This window comes from Sus scrofa, chromosome 1 (genome assembly GCF_000003025.6).
Source record: "Sus scrofa isolate TJ Tabasco breed Duroc chromosome 1, Sscrofa11.1, whole genome shotgun sequence".
NCBI lineage: Eukaryota > Metazoa > Chordata > Mammalia > Artiodactyla > Suidae > Sus > Sus scrofa.
The window spans coordinates 255,326,831-255,349,751 of NC_010443.5; the positions used below are offsets into that span (position 1 = coordinate 255,326,831).

A 22,921-nucleotide genomic window follows, 5' to 3' on the forward strand; every position below is an offset into this window, starting at 1 on the left:
TCATCCTGGGACACTGAAGTTCTGATTTAAGTCTTATTAGGAATGGTTGGCTGGGCCTATCTGAACAGTGAAAGGAAAACTTGAGCACAGTACGTTCTTCAGTACACAAGCATATGGCATGAGCAACATAAATATGTGGCAGGGATTTTTCTAAAGCCTCAAGTCTTTTAGAATAGTTGAATTGATAAACTTCTTGGGTAAACTTCCAAATCCACCATTTCCCTATGAAACAGACGGAAGGTTTGGAGGCCCTTGGTATAAGGGTTCCTGTTGGTGGAGGGGAAGGTAAGCAGGTCACTGTAGACTCCTCTACACAAATCCTTGCCCGTATCTCAAGTTGCTAGGTGCTCCTGTGCAGACGCAGATTGAGCATTTTATTTTCTTCCTGGGGTGTTAGTTCTGATCACAGCGCCAGATGGGAGTCATCGATAAAACATTCCCGATTTACCAATAAATATTATTCTAGGAGTTGGTGGGGGAACATTCTCTTATCAAGCTGGTTGTGTAGTTACTGAGAAACCTTTCCTTTCTGCTTTAAGTAAAGGGTAATTCCTCTATCTGAGATGCCCTTTCCTGGAGGCGTTGGCTGCCTGCCCACCTTCTTTCAGGACTCCTCAGGCTTCACTTCCCTTGTGAAGACACTTCTAAACCAGGTGGAGGAGACCACACCCTTCTCTGTGCTCACCCTGGCCCTGTGCTGTTTTGAGAAACTTGAGGGCTTCACAGCCTTCAGCTCCCAACTGAGAAATTAGAAATTACTTTTTATTTAATTATACTCAACAAGTATGGATCAAGTACCGCTATACCAGTTGTCATGTTCAGAAACCCCATCATGTGTGTCTCTGCCTCTGTAGTTCCTTGGTAGCAAGAGTAAGAGTGATTTCATTGCCAAATTTGCTCTCAGACCCTTTTGTGAGGTGTCTCACAATAGGGAGCATTTATGATAGAGGCCAAGGTGCTGGAGGTCACTTCCCAGGTCACACTGCCACATGCTCTCAGATTTCACAGAAGGCTGAAAGTAAACAGGTGTCATCCCCATGTGCTCGTTTCATCCCCATGTGCTCATTTCATCTTGGGAAACAAATTGGTGGATTCCTGATTTACAGGTAACTCAACAGAGGTTAGGAGAGCAGAAATGCCCCTCAAACCCTTGACATTAGTGGAGGAAAATCACACAGATTAGAGGATATGAACTCCTTGAAGCACAGGGAGGACCTTCTCACGCCCAGCCTCTTTAGGAAAGATGCCTTGACTGGAGTGATTAGCCAATTCCACATTTAAATCCCTTTGAGTACTTTGAGAGAAAAATACGCATATAACATTCTGCATATAAAGTTTTAGAGTCAAACCTCAAAGCAGATCTTGGGTAATGTCTCCAGATTTGGTGATTGACATTCCCTCCCCACCCCCCAGGGAATAAGTCCATTGTCTCTTGGCATGGATCAAGATTGTTGCATAGTTGGACTGTTAGCTAGAACTCTGTCTTCAAGTGTCTTGAGTGACCTAATCAGCTGGTTATCTTACATAGTCAGGAGAGCTCCAGAGATCTTATATAACAGAGTCAGATGATATTTGTCAAGACTTAGAATTAATCCTTGGAGTGTGTTGAGTGATATTTGCCCAGGAATCATCTAATGGTATTCATACGAATTTGGGTAGAGTCTGCCTTATTCTTTATAGTGTCTTCTATGCACACATAAAAAGTGTTCAAGAACACTGTGTTGAATTGAGGCTCCTCTTGTATTCTTGATATGCATGTAGGACATTTACTTGTTTGATCTGATGCATTGTACATGATAAAGAGAAAGGGAATTTTTCTCATATGCCGTACATGGCATGAAAATTAATTTCATTTTTTTTTGAGAACATTTATGAGAAATATCAGCTCTTTTTCTTTTTCTTTTCTGTTTTTTTTAAGGCAAGACATTAAAGTATGTGTTTGGGGGAACTGACGAAGGATTTCACCTCTAAGGTGTTGACACTGTTTTCCAAGGCTCTGGATTTTGTTTAAGGTTCCTGGACTGCAGAAAGTGCTTCATAATAACACTGGGCAGTACCTGCACCTTCTGGTGACAAATGTGTAGAAAGAAGGCATGGAAATGTTCTGAGTAGATCATCCATTCGTTTGATGACCATTATTTTAAGGTTTAGAAACTCATCATTCTTCCATGATAATATGTCTGCTCTCTTCTACTTTTTTCCAATTAGCATTCTTATCAGTAACATACAGTATGAACTTTTGTGGGCCATACATTTCATAAGTAAACCATTGCCTCTATGGATGCTCCAAAAAAACCTCTCCTGGTTGTAATTACATATAAATGAGGAAGATTAGGAGCTAAAAAGCAGGCACTTCAGACAAGGACATCTGCCTTGCCCTTATAACAAGAAGGCTCCAAAAAAGGTCTTATCTTCTTTTGTGTAATCCACCAAAGAGATGTCACTGACATTCACCATCAGCTTGTCCCCTTCATGCAAGGAGAACATGGCCCCCAGGTAGATGGGTTGGAACCAGTTGCTGCCTATTTCACACACTGACTTGGTCCCCATGAGGAGCTGGGTTGGCTCCGGGTAGCTGTCCGTTACCTTGGTGATGACCACGATGATGGAGTCTGGCTTGTTTAGTCGGCGCTCTTGGCTGATTTCACCACACTCAGATGTAGTCCCTCGGAATGTGACCTGGGAGTAAATGAAGTAGTCTCCTGACTCTGGGATCACCAGGAATTTATTGGTATAGTTCATCCGGTTCTTGGTGAAGGCCAAGCCAAGTTCATGTTCCCAGTGTAGAGCTGGGAACTGATTTTTCAAGGGCTCTGTGGACGTTTGTCTCACAACTGAAAAGACAAGAGGGAGGTTTCATTTGCTTGTGCCAGAACCTATGGGCTTTGCTAAAAAGAGTCTTACGTCATTTTCAAAGAGGAAAGCGACTGGATAAAACCAATTTTTTTTTTTTTTTTGTCCCACCCTCAACCTGACCCTCAGCCTGAGCCACCCTCCTGCAAATAGGCTGGCCTCAGGGTAGAACATTCTCCGAGCCTATCATGCCAACCTTTCACCTCACTTCCCCACACCTGGTTCTTTCTAGCCTTGCATCCACCTTTCTATAAAAGAAAAACCCTTCTAGCCTAACTCTGAGACTCTGAGACACTTGGCAGACTTCATGGATCCAGGTTCTCCTGATTTCAATAGTTCTTTCACCTTGCAATAATATTTTTGCTTAAAATATTTCTTTATTAAGTGAGGATTTTTTTTTTTTTTTTAATGGCTATACCGTGGCATATGGAAGTTCCTGGGCTAGGGATTGAACCCTCACCACCACAGCAAATCAAGCCACTGCAGTTGGGATTCTTAACTCACAGTGCTACAGCAGAAACTATGAGGATTTGTTTTTTTATTTGACACATCTTTCCTTAAAAACAAAAAAGAGCAACAAAAAAAGAAGAAGGATGTAATACCCGTGGAAAGGATTAAATGAGATGCTGTGTATTAGGAATATCTTCTAAACTACATTTACTTTTATAAGCCTTTTTGTTTCAGAAATGCTCTGTTACCGAGTGAGGACATTTCAGGGAGAATCAGAGCCTTCCAAAGCTGTGGTCCAAAGCCAAATGCAAAACAGGCAGTGATTAATGAAACATCAGCATCCAAAACACCAGAGATCCAGAAGATTTTGCAAATGTTTCTCCCACATTAACAGGGCTAAAATATAAACCAAAATATAACTGCTTTGTGGAGTGAAAGGGATTGGGGCGGGGGTCTGTGCCATATAGGCTCAGTTCCAATCTCAACTGTACAATATGTGGGTTCTTCTCTTTGAGTCTCAGTTTCCTGTCTGTGAACTTGAGATAAAGCTCCCTTATAGTCTTGTCCTGAAGATCAAATGAATGGAAGAGCTTGGCATTTTTATCGTGATGGCTGCAAACAGTGTTACTCAAAACATATTTATTTTCTTTCCCCAAATAAACTAATAGCTTTCATTTTGACTGATTACAAAATAAGCATGTCTCAGTTTATGTATTTTTATGTTTTTATGTTTGCATCACTTAAGTGTACATTACATAGAGCATAAGAATGAATGCTTTTATAAGGTTATGTCTATCACAGAAAAAAATGAATAGAATCAACCCATTGATTTCAAGTCAGACAATCTGCACTAAAACAAATACTTTTCAGAAAAAAATGCACATTTTAATTTTCTCAACTGCTTTGGAAATCCCTAGTGATCACCATTATGTACTGTCAGCCACATTTTGGGGATAAGTTACCTTTAAAGAAGCATTCAACAGACTTCTCACATGGTGGTTGACTAAAAACCTAGTTCCTGGATTTTTTTTTTTTTTTTTTTTTTTTTTTTGTCTTTTGTCTTTTGTTGTTGTTGTTGTTGCTATTTCTTGGGCTGCGCCCGCGGCATATGGAGGTTCCCAGGCTAGGGGTCGAATCGGAGCTGTAGCCACCGGCCTACGCCAGAGCCACAGCAACTCGGGATCCGAGCCGCGTCTGCAACCTACACCACAGCTCACGGCAACGCCGGATGGTTAACCCACTGAGCAAGGGCAGGGACCGAACCCGCAACCTCATGGTTCCTAGTCGGATTCGTTAACCACTGCACCACGACGGGAACTCCTGGATTTTTTAAAATATCTTTCCTATTGCTGTCTAAACGATGGCCTCTTTTGCAGTCATGACACATGTTCAGAATGTGTGTGGTCTCCCCTGGCTCCTGCACTAAGTGGTCCCTGGAGAGCTCTATTGATTCTTTGAAGAATCTATAAAAGCCTTTTTTATTAGCCTTTTTTTTTATTACTCCTTCTTTGTGGATGATGCAATAGATTTAAAACATTTCTCTCAAGTGAAGCAAAAGCCAAAATCATGTATCTTCTAGACAAAGCAAGTTCTGTTAGGTTGGTGTGCAATTAGCTAGGCCCACACAGCAGCAAGGAGGAACGTGGGTAGGAAGTATATTGTAATCGCAGCAGTTGGAGTCAGTCTTAGATCTCAATTCTTCCTATTCCTGTGATGTGGGACAAGTGAATTTAGTTGTCCAAGCCCCAGTCTCTCCATTTCATTGGGCTGATGTGCAGTTTAAATGAGAACATGGATGTAACATGCCTACCACAGGGCTTGGTACCTATTAAAAGCTCAGTAGAACCTAGATGCCCTCCCTGATTCCCACACCTCATTCCGTAGGACGAGGACTGGCATCTCCATACTCAGTTTCTAGGATTTTCCTGCCCAGCCTATTCAGTCACTCCCCTTCTTACAGGAAAGCGGTAAGTGGTAGCGACTGGCACCCCCCTGGTCCTAATCCTTGCTCAGGCCTCACTACAGTTGTTTCCTCGTGATCAAACATTAAGACAAATGTTGGGGGCCACAAGAATATCCCCTTGTGGGTTGCAGATTTGCTTATATGTCAGAAGAAATGCTTGCTTTTTAACTCTAGTTTTTCAATGGGTTTTTAACACACATTTCTGTACTGTCTAGCTGTTTTCTCTGAAGTCTTTGAGGTATGTGTGACTCCACATATGAGGTGGCAGGAATTTCAACACTAGGCTTGGGAATCTGGCCAACTGGTGCTATCAAGTGATTACTCTTAATCTCTTCACATCAATGAAAATTCTTCAGAAATACCTACCTGAATATAAATATCCAATAACTTCTTGAATAGGGCACAGATGAATTCAGTAAATTGGCAACTTAGGGGAGCTTTCATCTTTGACTAGATTCAGAATTACAGAACCTCAGTCTGAAGAAAGCCATTTCTGAGTGATTGTGTGTGCGAATGAGAGAGAGAAACAGCAGAGAAATGAAGAGAGCTGATAGAATCTGAAAGAAAATGCCCAAGAGATACCGGGCTTTGGAACCTTCAAGGGAGGAAGACATCTGAAAATCCTTGGCTGAGAGGAGGAGCCTGTTACCAGGGGGCGTGGTTTCTGCGTTGAAGCTACAAGGCTGTGTTTTGACTAACACTGAAATAATTCCCAGGCCCAGGCCCAGGCCCAGGCCTGCAGCCTTCTGGGAAATACATATACACGGAAGAATTACCTGTCAAGTGTGCCCTTGGCTTATCTCTGCCAGCTCCAGGAGGTGCATCTGTAACGAAAGGGAAAAAATGCTTTGTATGACTCAGAGGGTGACTAGAGTGAAGACAGCATTTTTTTTTTTTTGTCTTTTTGCCATTTCTTGGGCTGCTCCCTCGGCCTATGGAGGTTCCCAGGCTAGGGGTTGAATTGGAGCTGTAGCTGCCAGCCTATGCCAGAGCCACAGCAACATGGGATCCGAGCTGCATCTGCAACCTACACCACAGCTCATGGCAACACCGGATCCTTAAGCCACTGAGCAAGGCCAGGGATCGAACCCACAACCTCATGGTTCCTAGCTGGATTCGTTAACCACTGAGCCACGACGGGAACTCTGAAGACACCATTTTTGGAGTTACCTCGTGCCTGCCCCTAGAAAGAAACTTTCCTCTCCTTCAGTGGGTCCAGGTCCACTCTTTGCAGGTTTTCTTTTCAGGGACAGAGCAGCCTGGGGAGAAATGGTCTTGTACACAAATGATCCTTGGCCCCATGGCTTTGGGCAGGGCGTCCAGTCTGTCTGAGATGCTGTTTTCTCATCACTAAGATGGGTATGTTGATTCCCACCGAGGTTGATGAGCTCTCAGAATGATTCCTGCCACATGGTCAGGATTCAGTAAAGCTCACCTTGACTTTCCTTGGCTTTTATTGCTTCTGTGGCAGCTAGTTGGCCTTTTGCCTTCTTCATGGTCCCTTTAAGCATATCTACTTGAGCCATCTGGATATCCTAACAAAACTGGGTGGGAATTACTCTGTAGCTATATGACCTCAGCAAATCTCTTTTCCTCTCTGGGCCTCTATTTCCCTTTCAATTCTCCAGAAGACCTCAGAATTTCCTTTTGGTTCTCAGAGATAATTATATTGGATGCATATATTCTCACTGCTGTGATAAAGATGTCATTGTGGATGATAAAAAGGGGAAAAAAGACATTGCATATTTTGATATGCTAGGTATTATTCTAAGACTTTTAAAGAAGTTAACTAATTTAATCCACACTAACCCTGGAGGTAGGTTCTATTTTAACTGTTGTTATAGATGAGTAAACTGAGACAGGGAAAGATGAAATTATTTGCCTAAAGGCTGTCAACTCCACAGGCCGTGCTCTTGGCCATGGCAGCATTTTGCCTTCCTAGTGACTGGGGAGGAGCCTCACTTTTCCTCTGGGTTTGCACCACTCTGAACCTCCCACATACCAGAACTATAAGAAACATTCTTGTTCCCCAAAAGAAAAGGCATAAAATATGAACACACTTACAGACTCGCTGATGTGAAGGTCCAAGTTCCTGTCCTTTTGGAGTCTATTGGGAAAGAAAGATATGGTTCTGATAATCTGTGGTCCTTTTGACCCTTTACCCATACAGCTTTCCATACCCTGGGCATGATGAAGATGCTACTGCCATCTAGCCTGGGTACTCAGAGATAAGGGAAATGGGAATGAGACCATTTGGTTGATGGGAATCTTGTTTGATTGATGTGAATTCAGCCCTCAAACTCTCCCCTTTCCTCCCCCAGCACCTCAATGACCTTTCTTTCTCTAACACTTGTCTCTGAAGCTTGACTTTAAAGTTCTGTCCTGAGTGCTTTTCCTGTTCTATTCTAGGTCACTCTGACATCTTATTGTTGCTTCTGTTACTTGAACAAATGATGACACTTGCTTTATTTTCTTCACAATTTAAAAATTGGAACTATTATACAAATGATAGAGAAAGAAAGAATGACTATGCTCTTTCTCATCAGTTTCCACAATTCTGCCTTGTTTCTGTGCAGTCTCTGAAGACTTTTTCATCCTTGCGATCCTAGTTTGTGGGCTCTCTCATTTCAGGTATCATATGGCAGTTAAAGAGTAACTGCTTTAAGAGCAGATAGACCTGAATTTGAATCCTGGTTCCACCATTTATTAACAGTGTGATCTTGAGCAAGACACTTCCTCTCTGAGCATTGGCATCTTCAGTTTGTAAAATGGGAATAATAAAATCCCCAGCAATAGATAATGCCTGGATTTGAGAAGAAGAAAATGTATAAGGCAGCGAAGAATGTGTGGAAATGAAGAACCACCACTCACAAGACCTGCATACAAATCCAGAAGCAAAACTAAGCTTTTAGTTGAAATATAAAATCACCACTTTACATTTCCCAGTGTTTACCAAAAACCTTCTCTGGTATGATTTTGACTTAACTGAGTCTTTGATTTGATTCTTATAGCGACACAGACCCCACAAACAGTGATCCTCATGTCACCAAGAACGCTTGATCAATTTTAATCTTAAAATCTGTGTGTGTGATATGTGTGTGTGTGTGTGTGTGTGTGTGTGTGTGTGTACACATGTGAATGAGAAATTGTGTGTCTGTGTGAGTATGAGAGAAGACAGCTTTATCAGTGGGAGCGGGTGTAAGTCAATGTGTTTTTGCATCTGTGTGCCTACATGTGTCTACGGTGTGGTGTTGTATGCATGGATTATCTACATGTGTACGTGTGGTCCTGTCGATGTAGCAGTGTCATTGTTGATTCTCAGTCTGTGAGCAGTTCTGTGATAACAGTGATCTTGTTAGAGCCCAGATCCCCAGGCTCTTTTTTTGTGATTTTAGGGCTGACCCCATGGTGTATGGATGTTCCCAGGCTGTGGGTCTACACCATAGCCGCAGCAACACCAGATCCGAGCCATGTCTGCAACCTACCCCGCCACTCATGGCCTCGCCAGATCCTTAACCCACTGAGGGAGGTCAGGGATCGAACCCACAACCTCATAGTTCCTAGTCAGATTCGTTCCCGCTGCGCCACAACGGGAACTCCGACCCCCAGGCTCTTTTGACTGCCCAGCCCTGTTACTGGATCTCCATTGGGAGGCAGAGACCTGGTCTTTGTATGACTGAGTTCATCATCTTTCCAGCACCCATTTCCCCACTTCCTAATTCTGTGGAGGACACTACTGCTGCATCTCCTCAGTTACCAAGCTTGAAATTTGCTTCTTTCTTCTTCTGCAAATAGAAACTGGCATTTCTGTTTTGTAGTTTTGAGAAACTTCATGCCTCCACTCCAGGCCTCGGCATGCTTCCCTCCTGGATTCTTCCCATAGTCTCCTAACAGGTCTTCCTGGGTCTGGTTTTTCTTCTCAAATCCATCGCTTAGCCTACCTTCAGAAGGCTTTTTCTAAAGCATCACTTTATTGAGATACAACTCTGTTCATCAACTTTCAATAGCTCCCCATGGCCTTTAAGACACAGTCCCAAAGACTTAATGTTGGCATTCAAAGTCCGAATTGCCACCCCAGTCTTGTTACTCACTATTTATTTCTCTTTAAGTTCTCTGTGCTCCAGCCATAAGAGGCAACTACAGTGAATGAGTGAAGGGACCTGAAAATGGCAGTAGATGTGTAACTACTGTTTATTGAATGAGTTGTGACATTGTGTTATCCTAAGCCCTTTGTGTGCATTATCTTCTCCAGCCTGGCAGTGCCTCTCTAAGGTGGATGCTATTTATAGCCTCATACTGAAAATTGGGCTTAGGGATGTTAAAAAAACTTGCCCAGTGTCTGACACCTGGAAAGTGGAGGAGCAGGATTTTAACCCAGGCCAGTTGACTCCAGAATCTCAAGCTCTTAGCCATCACTCCTTACAATTTCTGGGCAAGCTCCTTACCTGCTGAAGTAGATGGATAAGTACCAGCAGTTCCATGTACTGTGACAGCAGGGGAAACACAGAGTCCAGAAAACAGGAACCAAAACGTGGGAGTCGGGGAATTACCCGTAAGCTGAGTCTTACAGGTTCCTCAGGTTTTAGCCAGGTGATAAAAGCTAATGACCATTCCAGACAAGGCCAAGTGCTTGTGCAGGTCTCACAGGTATTAGCCAGGTGATAAAAGCTAATGACCATTCCAGACAAGGCCAAGTACTTGTGCAAGAGTAAAGGAGGCCCAACAGAGCACAGGAGCAGTTGGGAAATTGCAATGATTTCTGATGCCAAATGAATACATTATAATCTTTTAGCGGAAGGTCATGAATGAGTAGAATGGACTTTGAAAACCTAAACCCAATTGACCTGACCACTTGTCCAGCATCAATAACTTTAATGGGCTTAGGAGGTGGAGAAGCAGCTTAGAAGTGAGCTTATTCTCTTTCCTGTTTCTTTACTTGCTATTGACAGAGCTGATAAAGTCCTTTGGCAAGGCAGAAAACTGAAGGTGAGTTCTCAAAGAGAACTGGGGAGTGCTTGGTTGCATCCCCTTACATAGAAAATGGACCCTGCCCTGGTTGGCTTTCTTTTGCTTGATTTAGTTCTCTGCTGAGCAATCTTACTGAACATTCTTCTTATTTTTGTTTACACAGACACTCAGCTAAGAGTTTGGAGCATTTCTTTTGCCTCAGAGTCCCATATCATTACCAAGTATTGGGGAGTGAACACATTTTCCCTATTTGTTCTGTAACTTGTGCACACACTTTATATTTTCATATGTGGATGGGTCTGTGGTATGTGGACCACCCAGAATACTACTAATAAACATCTGGAGATCATGGTGGTGCCAGTTGGCAGCTTTGAAGCTCACATTACTAGAGTCCCCAAGAAAAATATCAGCTGAGACTCTTTCCAAGAACAGCATCTAAAGCCTTTTATCACTGTCTGTCTTTCCTTCTTTCCTTCCTTCTTTCCTTTCTTCTTTCTTTCTTTCTTTCTTTCTTTCTTTCTTTCTTTCTTTCTTTCTTTCTTTCTTTCCTTCTTTCTCTTCCTTCCTTCCTTCCTTTCTCCCTTCCTTCCTCCTTCCCTCCCTCCCTCTTTCTTTCTTTTTTCTATTTAGGGCTGCACCTGCAGCATATGGAGGTTCTCAGGCTAGGGGTCAGATCTGAGCTACAGCTGTCAGCCTAAACCACAGCCATAGCAATGCTGGATCCAAGCTGCATCTGTGACCTACACCACAGCTTTACAGCCACGCCAGATCCTTAACCCACTGAGCAAGGCCAGGGATCAAACCCGCAACCTCATGGTTCCTAATTGGATTTGTTTCCACCGTGCCAAGATGGGAACTCTGCTGTTTTTCTTAATAATGACTGTCTGTCATGGGAGGATGATTTTTGTGATGGGATCAGGAATGAATGAAGGGAGATTTGAGAGGATAAAATAGAGGAAATATTTGAGGAAAGGTTTATACATGTGAGCTGGCTCAGTGCCTTCCTCTTAAGGTGGTTGCTTATAAAAAATGTCAATAAATGGCTCACTGTCTTCTAGCTGTGATTCATCTCCATCACCTATGGCTATTCTGGGGCATGAAGGAGATGATCACCTGAGAAATGCTGGTCACTGCAACATTAGCTTTTAAATCTGAATAGACATGGATGGGGTCCAAGAGTACCCCAGAAGAATATGATTTGTTTCCCCTTAAATACCTTCTCAAACCACTGGCTGAGAATCAGGATCCAGTTTTATTTCCCCTTCTGGGCATTTATCTCTCCTTCAAGGGATAGAACTTAATTTGTGTGCTTGTTGCTTTTCTCTCTCTAGCACAGTTTCAGCTGCATTCAGGCAAGGACTTGGTCTGTCTGTTTTGCTCACCACTATATTCCTAGCACCTCAGACAGTGCCTGGAACTCCCACTGGGTTGGCCAACTGGCAAAATAAACCAATGAAACAGGCAGAAAGAGCCGGAGGTAGAGTAAGGTTTAGCTTTACTGATCTGAGCCAAGAGTTTTTCAATTCCAAAAACTAGGAAAGAGACCTTTTAATTTGAGAATATATGCAAACTTTTGAGTTTTTGTTTAAATTTAAGAAGTTAATTATGTGGAGGTGGTAGCCATAGTCTTTTAGTCCTGGGGCCTCTGAAGGTCTTCATCAGGCTCTGCTTGGAGCGTAGTGACAGCTCTGGAAATGTTTGTTGAAAGTTGTAAAAGTTGGCTAGGATCAGAGCCAGAAAAGGCACATGTGTCTGTCCGGGGGCATGCCTATTCCTGGGAGAATGGGATGCTTGCCACCCTGCTATTTATTAACCCAAGCTGAGCAAGCTGGTGCTTTTCACCAGGTCAGGGAATTTTCACTTTCATCTGATTTTCCTTTCCTTTTTCCTTCTTGCTTTTTGGGGGTGGGAGTGGGTGGGGCGTGCATATTGATTGGTAATCCCCAGCTCAAACTGACCATGACCTATTGCTTCAGGCATTTTCAGAATTCTCAAAATGTTTCCCACAGGAAAGAAGGAAAGATGGAGAGAAGGAGGAAATTACTGTGTAGTTGAGGGCTCCCCAGTGCCAAGGTCCTATTGGTGTTTGAGTGTCCTCCTCATCTAATACTCCTGGTGCATTCAGAGGAGGTTGTCACCTGTTTAAAGTCTTTGTAAACCAAAGACAAAGAGTGCACAGAGGGCCTGGGATCTGAACCTTTAGGCTAAGTACGGACTGGCACACATCAGGAGCCCCATAAACATTGGTTGGCTGCATATTGGAGGAGACTGAATCACTACAATCTTTGAGATTATTTTATTGGCATTTCCCCAGAAAAAAATCCCTTGAGTGTATTTTAACTAATGACCCATGTAGCCTTTCTCCCTTGTTCTGCACTCACCCTCCAGCATATTCATAAACAGGAAGTGATATCTATTTCTTGCCATCACAAATGCCGTAATTACAAAGGCATAAATGTTTTATGACCCATAATATCCTCCCAGCTCTTCTAGGAGAATATGCAGATGTTTGCCTCCTTGCCTTTTCCTTTTGCATCTCCTCTTGTGTGTGCTTGTACAGGGATCAGTGCAACCTGGAAATGTTTTGATTCCAAGGCCGTTTCATTTTGTTCTCCTCCGAGGTGCACCAGATGGGGCTTGACATACAATACTCCAAGGGGCATAGAGCCAGGAATGTGGTGTGTGCAGCCCAGCAAATGTGGCCATCCCAGCTCTATTAGCTCCTAACCTCAGTGAGACTCGATTTCCTCATCAATAAAAGCAAACTCTGACCCATCCCTCTCAGGAATGTTATGATGGCTAAGAAAGACCATACACGTAGAGGGGATAGCCAATTTGTTTTCCTTTATCTGAGCTCCATCAATCCTTGTGGGATGTGTTGTTGGTTACCATGTTTCTTCCCCTTGGCCTCACTGCTATATTGGTGAACAGAAGCTGCCCTGGTATCTCTTTTTGACCAGTGGCAAATGTGGACCCCTTTGGAGCTCTGGATGGCTTCCTCCTTCTCCCTATGGGAAAAGCTTCAGTCTGCAGTTTGTGTCTGGACTTCTGCCCTTTCAGGGTCCACAGGAATTGAGGGAATGGCATATATCTCTGCCCATTCCAAACCCCAAGCTGGGTGCTGCTGACAGCTGCTGGGCCTCCCTGCTGCCATCACCTCTTACAGCCACGGTGCTGCTGCTCCTGGGCTGCATGTGGCCTGTTAGATGAGGACACTGGGCATTGAGCAATGTGTGTGCTTACTTTAATGGGGGAATGGATGGATTTTGGAATCACCAGCCAAGTGCTTTGGCGGAGGTGTGGGATACCTCCTGCTTGCTTACCCTCCCTTCCTTTCATGTCTATGGCCCAAGCTCACTTCCTGTGGATTCTCTGCCCCTTGCCCGCAGCCTGACCTTGGGAGTGAGCTGGGCTTCTCCCCCACGTGTGCCAGGACTTCCTGAGGCTACAGCAGAGGCAGTGGCCAAGAGCTCCGTGTTCTGCAGTCCACAAAGCACTTTTCTCTCAACTCTCTCTTTCCTCTAGACGACACCAAAAGGGCCTTATCTTTACTGTCCTCATCTAAGAGAGGGAACAGCTTGAGTGCAGTAAAAGACTGTGGAGTAAGCAGAGAAATAGTGTCCATGGAGCATCTACTTATGGCTTTCGCTTTCTGGACATCTCTTTGCAGAATTTTTGGCACAGTGCTATGAAGCAGGGGTGTTAACCTCCCCGTTTTACAGACAAGGAGTATAGGCTTAGGGCGATCAGATACCTTATGCATCCCTTCACCCTTCTGTCCATCTAGCAAATATTTAGTGAGTGCCTTCTGTATGCTAGGACAGCTAAGTCTCCCCAGGGGGCAGGGAAGGAGCATTTATGAGCACTTACTATGTGACAGGCATTTTCTAGGGTAACATTGTTCAACCACCCTGACCACCCCCAGAATGTGAATAATTTGATGGGTTTATACTCAGAGGCAGACTGGCATAGTGGTTAGGAGGAACATACACGGTGGGTTCGAATTCCAGTGTCACCCTCTGTGTGACTTTGGACAGGTAGCTTAGATTTTCTAAGCCTCAGAACCATCTACTCTAAATAAATAAATAAATAAATAAATAAATAAATAAATAAATAATCTACTCTAAAATGGAGATAGTAGTAGGACTTTCCTCATTGTGCAATTTCAGGGATTAACAGATGGTACATGACAAATCGGCAGGAAACATGGAGTGTACATGTCACATCCCAGACCCCAAGCTGAGAACTCTATAGGCATGACCTCAGGTACTCTTCTCAAAACCCTAGATATGAAAAAGTTGAGAATGGAGTCTGGTATATAATAAAGTCTTATACGGTCACATACGGTGTGGTGGGGCTTCCCCTCTGGTCTGTGTACCTCTAAAGCCTGGTATGGGGAGAAACCAGGGAGTCTTAGTAGGAAGAAGGGGGTTTGGGGATCAAGGGCCAGCAGCCTTGCATGGATTTTCAGAAAGGGTTGGAAGTGAGATGGAGGGGACCAAGGAGAGGTGAGAGTATATGCATATGATTCTAGAAGTAGGACCTGAAGGGAAGGACAGAGACAGCACAATGACGCAGCCCTGGGAAGCAGTGCCTCCCTCCTGACTCTTCATTGCTTAGTACTGAGGGCTTATGCTGTGCAGGGCCAGGGCTTAGCCAGTGTGGTGCATCCAGGTACGCCCAGAGCACAGACTCTGTGTTAGAGCAGTGTCCAGGGAAGACAAAAATTTGGTCTCTGGGTATCTGTGGGCCAGAATAGGGGCTTTGGACCTATTCTGAAGACAACAGATGCCACTAGGGCCCAAAAGAAGGCCCTGGCCATGGTCACATGCAGCCAGTAAAGGGTAGATTGAAGGGTTAAATGTGCAAGACCAGGGTGGAGAAGGAAGCATGGTGATAGCTCACAAATATCAGAGACCAAGAAAAGCAGAACCTGCTCTCTAGACTGGGGATGGCAGGTTCCAGGGCAACTGCAGAAGTTGTTGTCTGTGATGGAATTTCCATGAGCAGGGAAGTTCCCAGGCCATCACTACTACAACTGCTAATCCCCCACCCACTGCCAGGTACTTTAAGGATTTTATTTCAGATTATCCCTATTTCATACATAAGAATCTGAGGCCCAGGAGGTTAGGCAGCATGGCTAAAAAGTGGCTAAGCCACAATGCAAACTGGATTTAAACTTTTGACCTAAGGATTTTCCACAGTGCAAATCTTTTTGTTTGTCTGTTTTTGTTTTGTTTTGTTTTTTAGGGCCTCACCCATGGCATATGGAGGTTCCCAGGCTAGGGATCGAATTGGAGATGTAGCTGCCAGCCTACACCACAGCCACAGCAACATGGGATCTGAGCCGCATCTGTGACCTATACCACAGCTCACGGCAATGCTGGATCCTTAACCCACTGAGCAAGGCCGTGGATTGAACGTGCGTCCTCATGGATGCTAGTAAGATTTGTTTCTACGGAGCCACGATGGGAACTCCCACAGTGCAAATTTATCTAACTTTCTCTAGGAGCCTAAAGATCCTAAAATATTTCGCAGTCTCAATTTAAAAAAAAATTTATAGGTAACATATATATTTGGTATAAAAGGATATGGGTCAAAAATGTCTTCCCCTTTCCATTATCTCCAGGTCACCCAGTTTCCCCACCTGGATGCTAACAGAGTTGCCAGTCTCTTTAGTCCTTTTCCTGAGATAGTTTATTTATAAACACACTCACATGTGTGAATATGCATCCTTTTTTCAGAAAATGAAGTGTTCCGTATTATATCTTGTGTTATGCATTTTGCTTTTTTCACTAATGATATACCTTCCAGAAGTTCTCCATCTTTACATGTGGAGATGCTTCATTTTATTATTCTGTTGCCTGGAAGGACCATGATATATTTATGGTCACTTCACCTAAAGACAGCTAACTCAAGCTTCTCCAATCTATTTTTGATTTTTGCTTTGCAGCTTTCTGGGTAATTATTTTGTCACTTTGAATCTTTCCTTATACAATCCCTGAAGGAAGAATTCAGTTTGAACTATTTTTTAGCAATCCTGGTAACCATTTTTTGCTGCTGCTAATAAAAACCTGGAGCATTACTCACAAATTGCTGTTGCTTTTCCAATATCTGGTCTAGGGGCCCAGCAAGAAAGGAGTTGGTCCCAGTTTTAGTAGAATGAGGCCAAGCAACCAGAGTTACAGGATCTAGTTCTAGGTCTGTCCCCAGCCTACTCTGTGACCCTGAACTTTTCTTTCTCTTCTCGCTCCTTGGTTTCCTCAACTGTAAAATAAAAAAGGTTAGACTAGATCAAGGGTCAGCAAATTTTTCCTATAAAGGGCCACATAGTAAATATTAACTTTGCAGGTCATATGGTCTCTGTCATAAATACTTAGCTCTGTCGTTAAGTGTGAAAATAGCCTAGGCAGTGCTTAAGCGAATGGGTGTGGTTGTAAATAAACCTTTATTTACAAAACAGGCAGTGGGTGAGATTTGGCCCGAGGGTCATGGTTGCTGACCCTTGGACTAAAGGAATTTCCATCTCCGAACTTCATAAACCTGTGAAGAGCTTTCCTACTTAGGGGGAGGAAAGGGAAGAACACCCAACCAAGGCCCAGATTGACAGGCACTGCCAGGGGCTTTATGGAGGGTCCTCAGTATGCTCCTAACACTTCAGTTGTGGGTATTATGGGAAAACTGAAACTCAGGAACTTCTGTTCTTGACTCACTCTCTTCTTTTAAGCACCTTTTGAGCCACCTCTTCTCATGCCTCATTTTCTTTCTAAGTTCGGTTAGAAAAGATTCTCAGAAGAGCTGGCCTCCTATGGTTCTTAGAAGGAGGGACTGAAGAAGTCCTTTAGCAGAGTCCCAGCTGGGGGGAATATCCCAGGCGAGGAGACCAGTTGGGTGCTGGGCAACCTAGGGAAGCCAGGGTAGCTGAGAGGCCAGTGGCCTGAGAGAGTAGAAGAGGAAGCTACAGAAGCGGGCGGGCGGGCAGTGACACAAAGCAGTGAAAGCTTCCAAAGAATCACTTTGGCTCCTGTGTGGAAAATCAAGGCCAGTCTCCTCTTTTCAGAATTTCTTGTTTTACAGAATACTCACTCCTGTTTCCTATCCTCCCCAATACAGGACAGTGATTTATCCACTCATTCATAAAAAGGGCAGATGGAAAATGCTTATGTTGATCAAAAGCTTGATGGTGGGAGGGGAGGCAACAGGGAAACCGAAAGAAATGGGGTTTGCCAGCTTCCAAGCCCTAGCTTCATTCCTCTCGGGCTGTAACTCCTCTCTCTCTCTCCAAGTTCTTCATCTCACTGCATCTCTACACTGGTGTGACTACCCCCAGCATCATTCTCTGCAAGTGTGAGGTGGAAGGTCCTGTCATCTTCTTCTTGTCATTAGCTGAGCCTCTGCTGCTGAGTCTGCTCTTCAGGTCTGCGAATGTACCGGGTGACCCTTCTCTCTTAATTCTCCTTGTGTTAGAATTGAATTGCCTTGGGCCCAGGCCACTATGGGAATGGAGAACTCATTCCCTGAACAGTCTCAGATATTCTGGATCTCTGTGGGCAGAAGGCAGGGACTGTGGGGCTGGTGGCTGAAGGTGAAAAGGAGGAGGGAGCATGGGCTGGGACACAGAGAGGAAGTGAGGGTATTGGGTAGGGAAGTGTAGGTGATTATTTGCCCCTAGGGGATCCTCCTCAGGCAGATCCCAGTGGGGCTTTGAATTTGCATGGCTTGTGGAACATTCCAGGTTTGAGGGAGATCATCTGGGTTTGAGTTCTGGATCTAGGTCTTAATAGGTGGGATCTAGGTGATAAGGACAAATGCAGATGAAAAATAAGAGGCTTAGGTCTCTCTGTTGAAAATAAAGGAAGAGATTTCTTTCCCTAGAGCATTTACATTAGAAAACTTATAACTATTTTTTCCTTGCTTTGAAGTGTATATAAATCCTTTTGAAGACCAGATGGGCTTTTTCTTCCCCTGTGACCTAGGAGCATCTTTCTGAAATGAAGATACAGTGCCCCCATCTCCCAGTTTCCATGGAAAGGTAGATATGGAAGGCATTAGATGGGCATTTTTTTTTTTTTTTTTTTTTTTTTGTCTTTTTAAGGTCATACCCACGGCATATGGAAGCTTCTAGGCTAGGGGTTGAATTGGAGCTGCAGCTGCTGGCCTACACCACAGCCACAACAACACAGGATCCTTAACCCACTGAGCGAGGCCGGGGATCGAACCCAATCCTCATGGATACTAGTCGGGTTCGTTACGACTGAGCCACTATGGGAACTCCTAAATGGTCATCTTGCTCCAAGTTGCAAAACTACCTCTTATCATACAGAAATGAGACCAAATATTGTGGGGAGGGACAAATTGGGAGGTTGGGATTGGCATAGACATACTGCTATATACAAAATGGGTAAGTAACAAGGACCTACTGTATAGCACAGGAAAATCTATTCAGTACTCTGTAATAGCCTATATGGTGAAAGAATCTGAAAAAGAACATATATATATATATGGTCTCCCCCCCATATATATATATATATATATATATATATATATATAAACTGATTCACTTTGATATACACTTGAAACTAACACAGTGTTGTATGTTAACCATATCTCAATAAGAAAAGAGAAGTTGGTTTTTCCCCTAGAGAAAGCCAATTAGCTAACACAGATGGTCATTTGAGTTACAAGGTGAAGTTTGGATGAACTCTGTATGATGAACAGGTGTTGTCAAGTAGGCTTATGGTTGTAGCTCTTCCCACATTCTCAGCATAGAAACTCCTCCTGCACATGCCTTATTGATGCTGAGGGAGTACTGACTTTAGTATCCTTTTTTTGCAGTTGAGAAAGAAACAGGCTCAAAAAAAAAAAAAAAGCCTTGTGCCTGTTTTCTCAGGGCTGGAGGGTACTGAGCTGGGATTCAAGCTCAGGTGATGAAGAGCCCTGACATTTCATTGTTTTGTCCACCTAAGTTGCCCTGATGATCAGGTTTTCCCTCCTCGAAGCCCATCATCTTCTGTCTCCTCTGAGCTGGTTAGTGTCTGTTAGCCTCTCCAGATCCACTCTCCACCCTGTGCCCTGCGGGACTGACCTGGCACACTCGCTCCCTGCCTCCTTGGAGCCCTGCTACCACTCGGGTCTGGCCAGTGGGGTAAGATGCTGGAAGCAGACAGTGGTCAGAGTTTTCCTTGCCTCCACTCAGCCTGCGGCAACTTTCTCCTACATTTTAGGTCTCCTTGGATTCCTCTAAAACTCTTCCCTTTACTTGCCTCTTCAGGCCATGGGGTGGTGACCAGCTTCATACTGTTGCTCACCCAGGATGCCTCCAGCCCTGTGCTTCCCATAAATCTGTCTGCAACTCAGCACATTGACCTTTCTTTGGACTCCTTTTAACTTGAAATATTCTTCTTTTTAAAAATTTTTTTGTTGTTGTTGTTTTCTTTTTAAGGCCACACCTGTGGCATATGGAGGTTCCCAGGCTAGGGATCAAATCAGAGCTGCAGCAGCCAGCCTATACCACAGCCATAGCAATGCAGGATCCCCGACCCACTGAGCGAGGTCAGGGATTGAACCCGCATCCTCATGGATACTGGTCGGATTCATTTCCACTGCACCACAATGGGAACTCCTTACATTTTTTTTTTTTTTATTGTAGTTGATTTACAATGTTCTGACAATTTCTGCTGTTCAGCAAGGTGACCCACTTTTTTCTCATATTACCTTTTATTCTGTTCTACCACAAGTGATTGAGTGTACTTCTCTGTGCTATACAGTAGGACCTTACCGCTTATCCATTGTCAATGTAATAGTTTTCATCTACTATCCCCAAACTCCATGTCCATCCCACTCTCTCCTCCCTCCCCCTTGGCAACTGCAAGTCTGCTCTCCATGTCTGTGAGTCTGTTTCTGTTCTGTAGATAGGTTCATCTATGCCGTATTTTAGATTCCACATATAAGAAATATAGTGTGGTTATTCTTTAAATCTCTTCTTTGAGTGGGCCAGGTGTTTCTTTTCAGGACTCAAGTTGCCGCATGTGCCCCAGCTTCAGTCCAACTTCCCTTTCTCTTTCTTCTAACCAAGAAGTTCTATAACCTTGGAGTTCCCGTGGGGCCACAGCAGTAATGAACCTGACTAGTACCCATGAGGATTCAGATTTGATCCCTGTCCTCACTCAGTGGGTTAAGGATCCAGCTTTGCCATGAGCTGTGGTGTAGGTCACAGATGGGGCTCAGATCTGGTGTTGCTGTGGCTGTGGTGTAGGCTGGCAGCTGCAGCTCCAATTCGACCTTTAGCCTGGGAACATCTATATGCAGCGGTCGTGGCCCTAAAAAGACAAAAAAAAAAAGAAGAAGAAGAAGAAGAAGTTCTATAACCTGGCGAAACCACAACTCCAAATGTCCCTGCATATCCACTCTTCAGGGAGACTGGTTGAATACCAGGAAGGGGGTATTAGCTTTTCCATCTCTGGAGGGAGGATGTGCAGCCCTTCCTGTCTAGTGCCAGCTTGTGCTTCAGACTCTCTTCCTGACGGGGCCCCGCTGGACCGTGGCAGTGCACCTGAGGGACTTCTAGATCAACACAGCATGGGCAATCTCAGACATGGTTTTGGGCAGAGAGAGGGTTTCCCATTAGAACCCAGAGAGCTCAGGTTCCTGGAAGCCACCGAATGCCTCATTTAAGAACAACCATGTCTTTCTGGCTAAAGAGAGACAGAGTCCAGAATGCTGACTGGACACTGCAGTTTGACTTTGTAGGAACAACTCTACAGTAGTCTAGGGGTCAGAGCCTGAGCCCCCATGCCCTCCTGCTCTCCTCTGACTCCAAGCAGCATTTCCTGTTGTCTGTCCATTTCCACATTTTCTGAGTGATGGCACATGGCCATGGCTGCTGCTGTCTGATCTTGGTCTGTTTGCTGACCCTGCTGGGCAGTGAGAGTGACGCATTAACTATGGCTTGCTCTCAGTGTCTGTGCTTTGAAGTCTCCAGCATTGCTTAGAAAACAAGTTTCCAATTAAACCAATTGAAAAGCTTATTTTCCCAAATTTAATACTTTGGACTGCAGTTAATCAGTTACCACAGATTATGCAGGATAGTATTTTGCAAAGGACATTAGTTCAATGACACATTCTTTAGGCTTTAAGGTTTTTGAAGTTCCTAGCCTAGAATTATGTTTTCCCTGTCACCTGTAAGTACCCTCCCACCATTGCATCATTGTTTTCCCTAGACGCTATATTCTTTTTTGACTAAGCTTCCCAACTCCCTGCTCCCAGCAAGACCAGCGAGATAGAAATTGGGTAAGAGGGTCTTTCTTGAGTTTTGAGAAAGGCTCGTTCCTTTCTTCCTTCTCTCTCTCTCTCTTTCTTTCCTTTTTTGCTTTTTAGGGCCCAACCTGCAGCATAAGGAGGTTCCCAGGCTAGGGGTTGAATTGAAGCTGCAGATGCCGGCCTAAACTATAGCCACAGCAACACCAGATCCAAGATGCGTCTGCGATCTACACCACAGCTCATGGCAATGCTGGATCCTTAACCCACTGAGCAAAGCCAGAGATTGAACCCAATCCTCAGGGACACCACACGGGTTTGTTACTGCTGAGCCACAATGGGAACCCTGAAAAAGAATATTTCTAAACCCAAGAAAGGGGGCTGATTCAATAAATTATAGCACACACATATACAAATATGTAATACAACCACCTATATAACATCATGCTGCTGTGAATTTACTAAAATAAATAAAATCATATCAGAAGATACAAAACAATCTATTTTATTAAAAAATATGGAATTATATGCCCCCTAATGTTAATGGGTAATGACATTTTCTCTTCCTTATGGGTGTTTTCTACCTTTTTTTGAAGGATCAGATACTAGTTTTGTACTTAAAGATTTTTTTAAAAAAATAAGAATGTTCCCAAATTATCAGTAATAATAATTATCTAAAATATGTGGCTTGAGGTTGTCCCTATATAAACATAAAAAGGTACAATTTATCCCCTGGAAATACCGAGAAAAAAAATCGAATTGGACCTCTCCATCCCTCACGTTTTGTATTTCCTCTGCATATGGAATCAAGGAATGTGATGGATCACGGAGCTCTGTCTAGAGCTGGAAATGTGGCCAAGTGGCCGCAGCGGGGCTGCTGATCCTCCAGGTCACCACGGAGTCTTGCTTACCTGAAACACACAGGCTTCTCCTTGGGCCCGGAGCTGGCCAATGAGCAGGTAGGTGGTGAGTCCTGCCAGGATGGAGAGCGACACCAGGCAGCAGGTCAGAGCCCAGCGTGCGCTGCCACTTCCAGATGCTAGCCTACTTCTGGCCTTGGGTCTGCAGCTGCCGTGCTCGGGCAGCATTTCCACGCTGGCTGTCTCCCCAAAGCCCAGCCCCAGATCCTCTGCCATGCTCTGGCTGGCTCTGGAGTTGCCTCTGATTCTCCTGGGCAAAGAGACCCCCCCATTAAATAGAAGCCCAGCTCTCGGAGTGGGTGAATTAATCACTGCTTGCTCCTCCCCCTGACCTCCCCACCTCCCCTTCTACAATACACTGCGCCCCGCCCTGCTAGGGAATGCACCGCCTACAACAGAAACCAAGTTTGGCTTAAGGAAAAAAAAAAAAGAGAAGAAGAAAGCTTTCCCAAGCATATTTATATACAGTGTGCTCATGTGCTCCTTCCTTCGTTTACAGAAGGAAGTTAGG

General features: G+C 44.2%; 1 protein-coding gene across 1 annotated transcript; it reads right to left on the reverse strand.

Moving 5' to 3' along the window:
- Window positions 1,901-22,678, reverse strand: TNFSF15 (TNF superfamily member 15). The gene is given in 4 exon segments (NM_001244555.1): window positions 1,901-2,834; window positions 6,043-6,090; window positions 7,331-7,373; window positions 22,402-22,678. Coding segments are annotated over 4 exon segments (771 nt in total). The 5' UTR covers window positions 22,627-22,678; the 3' UTR covers window positions 1,901-2,379.